We start from the raw sequence: 13242 nt of genomic DNA on the forward strand, positions 1-13242 counted from the left end.
GGGAGGAACAGGCATATCTGATAGACGACAAGCAAAATATAACTTCTGTTACATTTCATTTAATTTTTGCAGAATACAAATAGGGTCGTTTTTGCAAAAATATGAGAAAACCTCATCAATTTCCTCCAAGAGCCTCTCTGAATCCTTTGATACTCAAATAATAACTCTTTTGGAAACATCCACAGTATCATCATTCCAGAGTTTCTTTAAGATTCTAATCGGTCAGGGTCTTTGCCTATGATTCTGGCAGTTCACCCATCACTTGAATTGACTTCAAGAAAGTCTAAATCTTTTGCAAGATTTCTATCTTATTTCACTTAGCAACTGATTTGCATTGTACTTGCATTTTATTTTAATATAAGTATCCAAAAATAAGGGAAAGAATGACATCGACAGGCTATTATTGAATGATGAGTGGTTTCTGAATAGGGACTAATTTTATACATGGTCATTTAACAAAGAATGTGGTTTTTTTGTTTTTTTTTTTTTTTTAAGATTTTATTTTTAAGGGGCACCTGGGTGGCTCAATCAACCAAGAGTTGAGTGTCCAGCTCTTGGTTTCAGCTCAGGTCATGCTCTCAAGATTCATGGGTTCAAGCCCCAAGTCGGGCTCCATGCTGACAGTGCAGAGCCTGCTTGTAATTCTCTCTCTCTGCTCCTCCCCTTCTCTCAAAATAAATAAACTTAAAAAAAAAAAAGAAATTAAAAAAAATATATTTTATTTTTAAGTAATCTCTACACCTACCGTGGGGCTCGAACTCACAAACCCAAGATCAAGAGTTGCACGCTCCAATTGAGCCAGCCAGGTGCCCTAACAAAGAATATTTTTATTCCATGACCATTCTTGTTTCCTTACCAAACCTGCAGAACTCCTATAATAACTGCAAAAATCTATGAGTGTGCCAGGCATCGTTCTGAGTAATTTTAATGCATTAACTCACGTATTCCTCTCCACAACCCTCTGATGTAGGTACAACAATTATCCTCTCATCTTAAAGACTACGAGGCACACACAGAGTTGTGAAGGAACTTCCACAAGGTCACACAGCCAGAGAATGGCAGATATGGAATATACACCCAAGCACAATGCTCCAAAGCCCACCTTTCATTCAGTAAACTGTCTCTCCATAATATAAAGAATTCTCCAAAAATAAGAACTCCCTGTATCTAGAAGTTCTTTAAGGAACATAAGAATCACCTGGGGGTGCTTATTAAAAATGCCGGTTGGGGGCGCCTAAGCGGGTCAGTCAGTTAAGTGTCCGACTTCGGCTCAGGTCACGATCTCACGGCTTGTGAGTTCGAGCCCAGCGTCAGGCTCTGGGCTGACAGCTCTGAGCCTGGAGCCCATTTCAGATTCGGTGTCTCCCTCTATCTGTCCCTCCGCTGCTTACACTCTGTCTCTCACGTTGTCTCAAAAATAAATAAACATTAAAAAAAAAAATTTTTTTTTTAAATGCCGGTTCAGTGACACTCCCTTGCCAATTCTGATTCAATGGGCCTGGGGAACACCTGACCTTCCCACCACCACCCAAGGTCATCCTGATAGACAAGGCCACACTTTAGGACTGATCTACAGTCTATACTTCCTATCCTGCCTCTTCCTGCTCAAACAGAGCCAAACTCAAGGGCTCTCAGTTTTCACATCCCAAGCAGTATAAGACTCAAAACCGCCTCTCTCGGCCTTAGAGGTCCGCATACCAGCTTTGACTTCAAACGGTAATTCCAGCTCTTTCAAGGCATCTTTCTTCAACGGCAAGTTTTCCAACTCAACAGCACCTAAGAAATAAAAACAACATCATGAAATGTTCATCCAGCAAATGCAGTAGGCGCCTACTGTGTGCATATCATTGCAGGTTAAAGGGAAAGTCTTCCATCTCCACCCAGCTATAAAAAGCCAGAAGCAGCGCCAGACTAGCCCATGGACTTTATGTGCACTACTTTCCTGACCATCCCCCTCTGACAGCCGAAGCTTGCCTGAGGATGAAGGGTTTAGCCTGGGATCTTTTTCGATAATAAGCCAGATAGTAAATATTTCAAGCCTTATGGTATCTGTTGTATATTCTCTCTGTTGTTGTTGTTGTTGTTGTTTACAAGCCTTTAAAAATATAAAAGCGACATTCTCGGTCTGGATTTGGCCAGTGGCTAGGTTGCAGACCCCGAGTTTAGAGGAGTTTAGATGCATGTTCAGCAGAGAACCATTAACATCTGAATCACCTGGAAAGAAATGCAGGCTCCTGGGCCCCCTGCCCAGACATCTCTGGGATTAAAACAAGAAATCTGTGATTTTTAACAAGCTCCTGCAAACCCCCCACTCCCCAACAAATGGGTATATTGCACACAACATCTGAGAGCCCCTGAGTTAAATAAAGTTGGTCATCAAAAGGAGCTGCACTCCCTTCTGGAGCGACCAGCTCCACATGTTCTCCTCCATATCTCCACTTGCAGGCTTAATGACCTGTCAGAAAGCAAAGAACAAACCACCGCTGAAGGTCCTTGTCAGACCCAGCTTTTATAGGACTTAAACCTAGAGGTCCAAGATGTCTCTGAAGCGACTGAGGCACAGTCAAGAGGGAGCGGCTGACCTCTTGCTCTCCCAGAGGTGACTCCTCAGTGTGTAGGAGGCACTGAGCTGGCCACTGGGAATGTGAAGAGAGGAGGCAGGGCCCCATCCTGAAGGGCGGAGACAGGCAACATTCGACAAAACTGTTTGCACGACCTCGGGCGATTTCTGAGAAAAGGGAGTACAGACGACAACCACCCAGCAACCACTAACTGGTACGAGAACTCAGAAGAAAGGAAAGCAAGCCAAAGACAAACTAATACAAGAAACAATTATTTTTTCCTTTAAATGACTGTTCAGAACTTGTGGGTAACTGGCTTCTAAAGAAGTATTCAAATCTAGCAACTTGGCAGATGCTGAGCAAATGCAAGCAGCTTATGTTTTAGACTTTTGCAGAAACATATCTATGTGGGTCCCCACAAAGCTTAAAGACCAACCAAAGAGCTGCGGTGCCTGGGTGGCTCGGTCGGTCAGGTGTCCAACTCTTGATTCGGCTCAGATCACGATCTCATGGTTCATGGGATGGAGCCCCGGGTCGGGCTCAGCTCGGAGTGCAGAGCCTGCTTAGGATTCTCTCTCTCTCCCCCTCTCTGCCCACCCCCCACCTCTCTCTTTCTCACACACACTCAAATAAGTAAATTAAAAATAAAGACTAGCCACAAGGAGAAGTTAATAACCCCAGAGATCCCGGATGCAACCCTATTTCCACATTTGGGGAGTAAACGATCATAAGGGGGGAGGTGGACATGAAACATGTTCCTCAACAGTTGAAACTGACTTAGAGGGGGAAAGTATATCATTTCTCCTTCTGAAGAGCGTCATTTGCGATTTGAATCATCTGCCCTATTTTTCAATACCCACATCTGTCACAAAGGCAGGTGGCTACTATCCACCTGCGGGAAGTGGAAGGAGTTGCAGGCAGTCCACGCCGTGAAACATTAAAGCACAGAGGGCAAGAGAGGTGGTCGAGGAAGGAGAAGAGACCGAAGGAGAAGAGACCGAGGAAAGAACAAGAAGGGCCGCTCAAGGCGAGTCAATAACAAAGGAATCAGACAAAAGGGTGGCAGTGGAAGCCTTCCAGTCGGAAGGCTCTCTGATTCCCCACCCACTCAAATGTGTACCCACAACTGGCCCTGCTGGGAAAGGTCCCTCAAGGGACCCAGAGGAGGTGAGCACTTTATAAATGAGAGCGCTGTTCGTTTATTTCCGGGCAGATAACACACAGGCTTATTCCTGGATGTCTCATTCAAAAACTCCTCAGCTTAGTTAGGCTACCAAGAAACAAAGTCCCTAGAACTGGGGTAAATCTAGGGGCCGGCTGCTTTTCAGTCATCACCAATGACTACTGAATTCTCCTCCCTCGGCTCTGCGTCACTTAAAAAGCCAGCCTGAGCGGGGCACCTGGGGGGCTGAGTCGGTTAAGCACCCGACTTCAGATTAGGTCATGATCTCGCCATTCCGGAGTTCGAGCCCCACATCGGGCTCTGTGCTGACAGCTCAGAGCCTGTTTCAGATTGTGTCTCCCTCCCTCTCTCTGCTCCTCCCCTGCTCACGATGTCTCTCTCTCTCTCAAAAACAAATAAACATTAAAAGAATTAAAAAAAAAAAAAAAAAAAGCCAGCCTGAGGTTCAGGGCTTATAGGAACAAAAAGGAGAGGGAGCCGAAGTGCTGGGTCACAAATAGAGATATGCCCACGGCCCGAAGTCCTGCCTCCCCGACATGACACCAGCAGCCGCTGTCTTCTGGCCCCAAACCATCCCAAACACGCCCTGCGAGCTTTCCACCTTTGGCCTGTGCTCACAAGCTTCATGCTACCCGCAATGTCGTGACCCGTCCCACGCCGCCTATCAAGACCCTGCACTGCGGCCTCCTAGGGTCCTACGAACAGGATGGACGACCCCCCTCCTCGGCACCCCACTGCACTCTGCCTGTGTCTCTGGTATAACAAGTTACTACCTACTGCCTTGTGTTGCTGTATCATTTCTGTCTCCCCAGCAAGATAGCAGTTGTCCAAGGGCAAGGACCACAGACGTGGACATGGAACAGGAACAGTAATAGCAGGTACCACTGAGTGAGACCTGACTGGTGCCAAGCACTCGATATGCATCGCCTCATTCAATCCGCACAACAACATGAGGAAATACTGTTATTTTCTCCATTTCAACGTGAGGGACGTTAGGCTTAGAGAAACGCAATCTGCTTGAAACTCACAGAGCCGCTGAGCAGCAGGGCTCGAACCCGCCCTAGATCTGCCTGATCTCAGCTGGCCAGAGGCGCAGGGGGAGGAGAGGAGGCCTAAGTAACTTGCTCACAGTCACAAGTAGCTTGTGAGTGGGGAGACCAGGCCCAGCCCCTAGGCCTGAGCTCCTAGAATCTTCTCCTGTTCCCGCTCTTTGTATCGCCCCTTAGCACAGAGCCAGACCCAAAGCAGGCACACAACGGTGTTTGCCGAGTGACTAAACAAATAACATCTTATACAAATTCTCTCTCTCTCCTTCAACTACTTGTACACTATTTACAGTTTTATTACTTTCAGTATGTTGTGCACAATCCACGGTTGAAGTCCAACCCATGCCAATCATAGGCTGACGATCGTGACAGTGGAGGATGATGGTAACTAACATCGACTGAGGGCCCGCTGTATGCCAAGAACGGTTCTAAGCTACTTGACCTACATTAATGTGTCCAGTCCTCAGAACCTCATGAGACCGTTAATATTCTCTCCGATTCACGGACAGGAAGAATTTGAGAATTCATGAAGAATTGGAGTAAGTTGCTCAAGTTACTGGTAAATGGAGGAAATGGGATTCAAAACCAGTCCGGCTACAAAACCCATACTCTTCATCACTATGTCCATCTTCCTGGCATCTCCCAAAGCATCTCGCATACTAAATATCTCCAGATGGACTGAAATAACATTCTTATTCCTATACTGTAACCCCTGCCTCCAAACACTGCTTTAACTATAACTGCGATGCCCCAAACTTTCCTAGCCAAGCACTGTGATGTGCTCTGAATCTGTAAGGACGGGGCATCACACTAATACCAGTTAGGAAAGAAAAAGTATTTTTTTATTCTGCACAGAGAATATTTTTAAATAGGAAATAAGCATAGAAAGGCAGTCTGAAGCACCAGAGAGATACACATAGTTGTCATTACAAGACAGATTCTAAAACTGAGCTTAGAAATCTGTTATTAGTATAGACTCCACGGTACATCAGATACCACACATTTCTATTCATTTCTTCAGCCAACATCCTCTTACCACATCACTCTTGAAAGAGCTGGCTCTTTTATTAGCAAGGTTATGGTTTGCAATTCCCTTTCTCGGCCCTGTTTCCTGGCCTGTGCCACCTGGTTAGCTTTGTAGCATGTATGAGAACTTCAGTAAGTGACCAAAGAGGTGAACTCGACACTACTCTCATACTTTGAACACATCCTCTTCCCTGACAGATTGGTCACTTTCACCTTGCACTCGGCAACTGCCTTCTAAGGACAGGGAGGAAAAAGGTCAGGACAGAAGTTAAAGATTAAGAAAAAACCTACTTCAGTTTCCAGTGAAAGGGAGGGAGGAGGAGGGGCTCTCCACAGCCTGAGGCTGCCAAAATCCTTTCACTGGTTCAGATGGGTCAGGAAAACCTGCAAAGCAATACTTCTGGTGACAGGTGAACCACTGGCACCTTATTCTCAGATGCCACAATATGTACCACTGTCATCTCCACTAACCTGTCCGGGTCCACCGGCCAAAACCCACACCCCCAGAAGGTGAGCTTTCCGCCATATTTGAGATCTCCTTCCCACTTTCTATGATGCTACATGATTGCAGACTGACTTTATCTCCTCTCTCTAGATTGTTCAAATGTTCCATTGTGAGGGGCGCCTGGGTGGCGCAGTCAGTTAAGCGTCCGACTTCAGCCAGGTCACGATCTCGCGGTCCGTGAGTTCCAGCCCCGCGTCAGGCTCTGGGCTGATGGCTCAGAGCCTGGAGCCTGTTTCCGGTTCTGTGTCTCCCTCTCTCTCTGCCCCTCCCCCATTCGTGCTCTGTCTCTCTCTGTCCCAAAAATAAATAAAAGTTGAAAAAAAAAAATTTTTAATAAAAAAATAAAAAAAATGTTCCATTGTGAGTTGAGCACAAAGAACTTAAATTAAAACAAGGAGAAGGGGAGGGGCGTCTGGGTGGCTCAGTCAGTTGAGTATCCGACCTCAGCCCAGGTCACGTTCATGAGTTCGAGCCCCACGTCAGGCTCACTGCTGTCAGCGCAGACCCTGCTTGGGATCCTCTGACCCCTTCTCTCTCTGCCCCTCCCCCATTCATGCTCTCTCTCTCAAAAATAAATTTTAAAAATATTTAAGGAAAAAAAAAAGAAGGGGAAAAAAAGACGTTTTCCAATGCTCACACCAGATCCCTGGACTGCGTTAAATCATGTACAGGCATTTACCGAGGATAGGCCTGTAAAGGCTAAAATGTCTCAAACTTTATAGAACTTTATTACTAGGCAAGACAGGACCTTAGAAATTCTGTCAAAGACTCCACAGTAACATATTTGAAAACTTTGACTAGGTGTCTATTACACACAGCAGGATAAGAGCTTTAAATGTCATTCCGTTTGATCCTTACAACAACACTGGAGAGGTATATCACCCATTTGTTCTAAGGAAACCAAGGCTCAGAATTTCAATGACTTGTTCACATAGGTAATAAGTAACACAACAGGATTTGAAGCCAAGCCAATGCCATTGTCACTACATGGCCACCTCCATAAAGCTTCATAAAGTTAAAAAGTTAACTGGGATTGGGGCACTTGGGTGGCTCAGTTGATTGAATGTCCAACTTTGGCTCAGGTCGTGACCTCATAGCTCTTGGGTTTGAGCCCAGCGTTGGGCTGTGTGCTGACAGCTCAGAGCCCGGAGCCTGCCTTGGATTCTGTGTCTCCCTCTCTCTCCGCTCCTCCCCAACTCACGCTCTTTCGCTCTCTCTCTCTCTCTCTCTCTCTCTCAAAAAATGAATAAACATTTAAAAAATATTTTTTTAAGTTAACTGAGATAAAGCAGAGTCACCAGCAGTATAGTCTTTTTTTTATATATATATTTAATAGTTCCCTAAAATCTATAGCAATACAGCTACATTAAGTTACCCTGTAATAATAATCAGTGTCATATAAGAGAACATATTTCCTTTAACACATATTTAGTACAAAGCCATCTGGGCATTATGTTTTATTATTCTCAGTACAACAAAAAGAATATTAAAAAAAACAGAAATGCCATCTGCAAAGGCATACTTTACCAAAAAGAGATACACTTACCTTTCAGAAGTGCAACAGAGAGCTGATCAGTGTTCAGGTTATTGACGTATTTCCCCAGATAGGTATTGAGAACCCAGGCTACAAGACCTTCCAACATGACTATATCCTCAAGACAAGGTGTTTAAAAATCATGGATCATTCTTTATTTCTCTCTCTCATGGTCATAGAAGAATCTATGAAGGAAACAAAAAAGGAAATCAACAGAAAAAAACAGATGATTTTCTGAGCTGATTTTCTACTCTGCCTTCCCTGAGGGTGGACGAATGCAAAGCCCAGATTTAAGAAAAAAAGGGGTGACGAGCACTGCAAGATGCCCTGTTGGCAGAGGATCAAACCAAGGAACAGTCACAAATTTACCAAAAAACACCTAGAACTCCAAGTTGTCTATCTTTTCCATGCAACTGATCATTAAACTGCTTGCCTTTAGGAATTCACCTTGGAAGTAGACTGTCCTGGTCAGCGATTCTCGTCCAAATGCAATTAGGCAACGTCTAGAGACATTTTTGATTATCGTGACGGGGCGCTGCAGTTGGGATCTTGTGAGTAGAGACCAGGGAAGCAGCTAAACATCCTACAACGCACAAGACAGCTCCCCCACAGCAAACAATTATCCAGCCTGATGTCAACAGTGCTGAGGCTGAAGAACCTTGTCCTAGATGAAGGCAAAAAATGCCCTGAGAGATTTCAATGAACTTCACATTTGGCAGCGATCCTCTGTAAGCCTTCCCTAATTCCATGTTGCAAATGTGTTCATCAGGATCATTCATAAAACAACATAAATGACAGGGAGAAGGCAGTGGTTTCTCGCTATTCTTAAATGTCCTGGAACTGCACTACAGGTACCCAGACAGAACCCTGGGTTGCTGATACAATGAACTATCTTAGCAACACAAACACAAGAAATCCTCTGGTTCCAGCTACTGTATTTAGTATAGTCCTGAGCTGCTACTGCCCATGATAATAACCGTGTTTATTAGTATTACAAAAAAATATATAGGTTACTTTTAGTACGACTAAAAGTTAACATGATGGAACTTGAGACATAAAAGGTTTAACTTTTTTTAATGTTTACTCATTTTTGAGAGAGAGAGAAAGAGAGACAGACAGACAGAGAGAAAGAGCAGGGGAGGGGCAGAGAGAGAGGGAGACACAGAATCCAAAGCAGGCTCCGGGCTCTGAGCTGTCAGCATAGAGCCCAATGAGGGGCTCAAAGTCACGAATCGTGAGATCACGACCTGAGCCAAAGTGTGAAACTTAACTGACTAAGCCACCCAGGCGCCCCAAGATATAAACGTTTAAATGGGCTCCGAAATCACCCAGCTAGTAGATCCCAATTAGAACTGCGAGTTCCAAATCTTGCTCTGAGCCAAGCACATCAGATACCAGCCCACCATGCTGGACACTCCAGGTTTGCTACGACATGTGTCCTACTTGGAACCAGCCCTTTCAGGATCCTTTCCAGGCACTCTGCCCCACCCCCCGGTGATTCATCTTAGTGCCAAAAGATACACTTATCCCAAATGAAAGGCCACCACCCGACAAAATCCCAACACACAAGGCCCCGTAAGAGTTAACTCAACCTCCAGGAAAGACTGAATTTATTTGTCAACAGTGTCTTGCTCTTCCAGCAAGATTAATTTCTATTTGCCATCAACGACAGTGACAATAAATCAGAAGCTAAAGAGCATCTGATGAAATGCTAGTTTCTTTCCAGAGATTTTTTTTAAAGCCATATTTTGTGTAAAACTAAGAATCTGCTAGAGATCACTGGATACCTGTATTTAAAGAAGAGGTTACAAGAACAAATTCTTTAAAATAAGAAACGTTTACCAGTCTGGTAAAAAAAAAAAAAAAAAACCATTTATTTATTATATCTTTAAACAAGTGAATCTGTGAAAACAAAATGTGAACCTAATCTAGCCTTACTATGCAGACTCCAACAGGCAAGGTGCCAAAATGAGTACTCTTTATTTCTGAAGTTACTGCCATTGACCCCTAAAATGCTAACAAACTCTCTCAAGTGCCAAATACAAATGCTCTCCCAGCAGAGGGAATCAGGCCCTACTCTACCCCCGCCGCCCCCCCCCCGCAAGGTGGAAAAATGCAAAACACAGATTACCAAAAAGATGGGGCGAGAAGCATCGTAAACGCCCTGGTCAGTAAATTAAGACTCAAACCAGAAAGCATCTATCAGCTCTGCTAAGCATCTAGACCAGGCTGGAAGCCACTTCAAGGATTTCCTTAAGGAATCCGGTGTCGGGAAGGGCCGCCAGACTGGCTAGAATCCCAAAGTGTTTACACGCTCGGGTCGGGTCCACCAGGGCTTCCAGGCAGCCGCCCGGCACTAACTCCCACCTGACCTCCCCTAATCGGTGAGGCAGGTGCCACCGGGGATCAGGGCTCAGCCCACAGGCGGACAGACAGCCGGGAGTGACCTTGAGCCAGGCCCCTCCCTCGAGGGGCGGCCAAAGCCGGGAGTAGGACTGGCAAAGGGACCAGGACGCTCCTCACCAGCCGGCCGGGCCTGAGTGCCACGGGCGCCGGGGTGCTATGAGAAAGAAGACAAGAGGGGGCAGCTGCCAGGCCCCGGGGCCCCCAGGAATGGGGCTGCCCGTGAAGGCGAGGGGCCCATAGCCCTTCTTCCCCGCCTTGGGCTCCAGGAGACAGAGACCCCACCTCCCAGATAAAGCGCGGAGGCGACGGCGCCCAGAGCCTGGGGTCCCGCCCCTGGGAGGAGGGATTCAGCCGGGGTGTGACCCCGGGGAGCGGGGGTAAAGACTGGCTAGAGGCCTGACGTCCCCATCCCAGAGCGCGACCCCAGAAGGCTGGTGGGTGGCCAAAACACTCTGGAGAACTGACCCGCGCCCCGTTCCCGGGCGTGAGGTACGGAGGCCCGCGCACGGGGGTCCGGCATGGGGACCGCCGCTCAGGCGGAGAGGCGCGGACTGACACCGCCCCCAATCCCAGGGCACCAGGCTACCGGGACCCCGGGAAGGGTGCCGGGTCCGGCGGGGGCTCGGACTCCCAGGACGAGGACGCCGGGGTCCCGGGAAGCTCGGGCAGCCCCAAGCCCGTCTGACCCTGGGGTGCCCGCGGTGGCTGGGACGCAGGTGTCCCCGAGAAGGCGGCGGGCTCGGGGCCGTCGGGAGCGCGGACGCCCCAGGGCCCCCGGAGGAGCTCAGGCGGCGGGAGGGCCGGACGCCGGGCTCCCCGGGCTCCCAGCGGCGCGCTCCCCGCGGGCGGGCCCCGGCCCCAGGTCCGAAGCTGAGCCGGGGCGGCCGACAGCGGGCCCACGCCCGCCTGCAGTCCCGGGCCCTGCCCGCCGCCCCCCGCCCCGGCCAGTACCTGTCGGTGTCCCGGGCCGCCCGCCCAGCCCGGCGCTGCGCGGCTCTTCCTCTCCCGGCTCTTCAATGGCGCTGGCCGGCGGCGCTCCGGCCCGCCCCGACCCGACCAATCGAGCGGGCGACGCGCCGGCGCCTGGCCAGCCGAGCGCCGAGTCATCGAGGAGGCGCCCCCTGGCGCCGGGGCGGCCGCTGGCGGATGGGCTGCTGGAGCTGGAGAAGGGCCCAAAGAGCCCCGTCTTACAAGGGGGAAACTGAGTCCCAGGGGAGGACACGGCCACCAATTCGTCCGGCTGCGACAGTGTAGGAACGCAGGATTCTTCCTCCTACAACGCCCTGCCTTCCATCTGGCCCATCCACAGCGGGTGCTCCACTCAGCAGCCACAGGGGTCTGCTAAAACGTAATTCAGATTAAGCCACTTCCTTGCTTAAAACGGCTCCCCCCCTTATACTTGAATTAAAATCGAACTCCTGGGGCTCCTGGATGGCTCAGTTGGTTAAGCATCCGGCTTCTGCTCAGTTCGTGATCTCCCGGTTCATGGGTTCCCCACTTCGGGCTCCAGTCTGACAGCTGGGAGGCTGGGATTCTGTGTCTCCCTCTTTCTCTGCCCCTCTGGGCTGGCGCGCTCTCTTCGTCTCAAAAATAAATAAACATTTAAAAAAAAGTTTGTTTGTTTGTTTGTTTGTTTGTTTTTTAAATAAAATCCATCCCCTTACAGAGCCAACACCAAGCTCCTACTGGATTTGGTCCATTCCTATTTCTGCCACTCTTTCCCTGGCTCACTCAGACCCCGGCAGCGTTCAGTTCCTGCCCCGGGACCTTTGCATTTGCGATTCTCTCTACTTAGGATGCTTCTCCCTTAGATCCATGCTGTCCAGTAGAAATATTATGCAAGCCACACATACAAGCCACGTCACAATTTTTCTAATTTACTAGTTGGTACATTTTTTAAAAAGGAAAAAGTGAAAATAATAACGTATTTCATTTGATTCAATATGTCCAAAATATGATCATCTCAGCCTGTAGCCAACAGAAAAGTGAATTAATGAGATACTTTATGGATTTTGTATAGTAAGTCTTGAAATTTGGTGTGTGTTTCACACTTCCGGCACATCTCAATACAAACCAGCCACAGTTCAAGTGCTCGATAACTTTATGTGGCTGATGATTACAGAACAACTTTGGATGGTCCCAGAGCCAGTTCCTTCTTGCTTCAAACATTACACCTCAGAGAGGATTTTTCCTTGCTGCCCTATCTAAAGTTCCCTTCAACCATTACCCTGTTGTACTTTCTTCATAGAACTTAATGCTATTTGCAATTACCGTATTTGTCTATCTTTTGGTTGTTACCTTTCTTCACCCTAAAAGTTCCCCCCAAAACAGTGATTTTTATCTTTTTCACAGATGCCTCTTCAGCACCTAGACTTTGCCTTGCACAGAAAAGACTCATTTAAAGATGCTGTAAACGGGGGCGCCTGGATGGCTCAGTTAGTTAAGCATCAACTGCTTGGGACGTGATCTCGTGGTTTACGAGTTTGAGCCCTGCATGGAGGTCTGTACTGACAGTGCTGAGCCTGCCTAGGATTCTCTCTCTCTCTCTCTCTCTACCCCTCCCCTGCACACACGTGCATACTCTATCTCTCTCTCAAAATAAATAAATAAACTTTAAAAAAATAAGTAAAAGTGCTACAAGTGAATGAAGGACTAAGTCAACAACTCAGACTTCATCTTGCACATCGTCTTGCATTAGCACCGGAAAGACAGGAAGAAGACCTCAGGCTCATAAAAAGTCAAAAGATACAGGAAGCAGGATGGCAATGAGTGTATTTACCATAATAATTATCAACCCTCATAATGCTAAGCTAATTAAGGTGACCGTGGGCTCAAATTCCTCTGATGTGGGACCAACAGATCAGAGTCTCAACTCTGGGTCACCTCAGCAGCTGAGGTTTGGGTGTAAAACCTCAGACTCCACAGATGAAAGGCAGAAGGGAAGCAGCCCATTAGAGCTGAAGGATCTCAGAGTCCAGACC

The 13242-nt window shown here is 47.6% G+C and overlaps 1 protein-coding gene across 5 annotated transcripts in view; it reads right to left on the minus strand.

The window, feature by feature from the left end:
- The window catches only part of VPS13D (vacuolar protein sorting 13 homolog D), a 258372-nt gene extending 249402 nt beyond the window's left edge, over positions 1 to 8970 (minus strand). For all 5 annotated transcript variants that reach the window (XM_047083004.1, XM_047083003.1, XM_047083002.1 and 2 more), the window contains exons 1-3: positions 8303 to 8970; positions 7868 to 8040; positions 1699 to 1776 (exon numbers count right to left, since the gene is read on the minus strand). In XM_047083004.1, the coding sequence (XP_046938960.1) occupies positions 1699 to 1776; positions 7868 to 7964 (175 nt within the window). In that variant the 5' untranslated portion in view covers positions 7965 to 8040; positions 8303 to 8970. The remainder of the gene's footprint in view (positions 1 to 1698; positions 1777 to 7867; positions 8041 to 8302) is intronic.
- Between the last annotated feature and the right edge of the window lie 4272 nt (positions 8971 to 13242).

Source organism: Lynx rufus, unplaced genomic scaffold (assembly GCF_022079265.1).
Source record: "Lynx rufus isolate CCGP_SWC_20201006 ecotype Redwood Valley unplaced genomic scaffold, mLynRuf1.p SCAF_2, whole genome shotgun sequence".
Taxonomy (NCBI): Eukaryota; Metazoa; Chordata; class Mammalia; order Carnivora; family Felidae; genus Lynx; species Lynx rufus.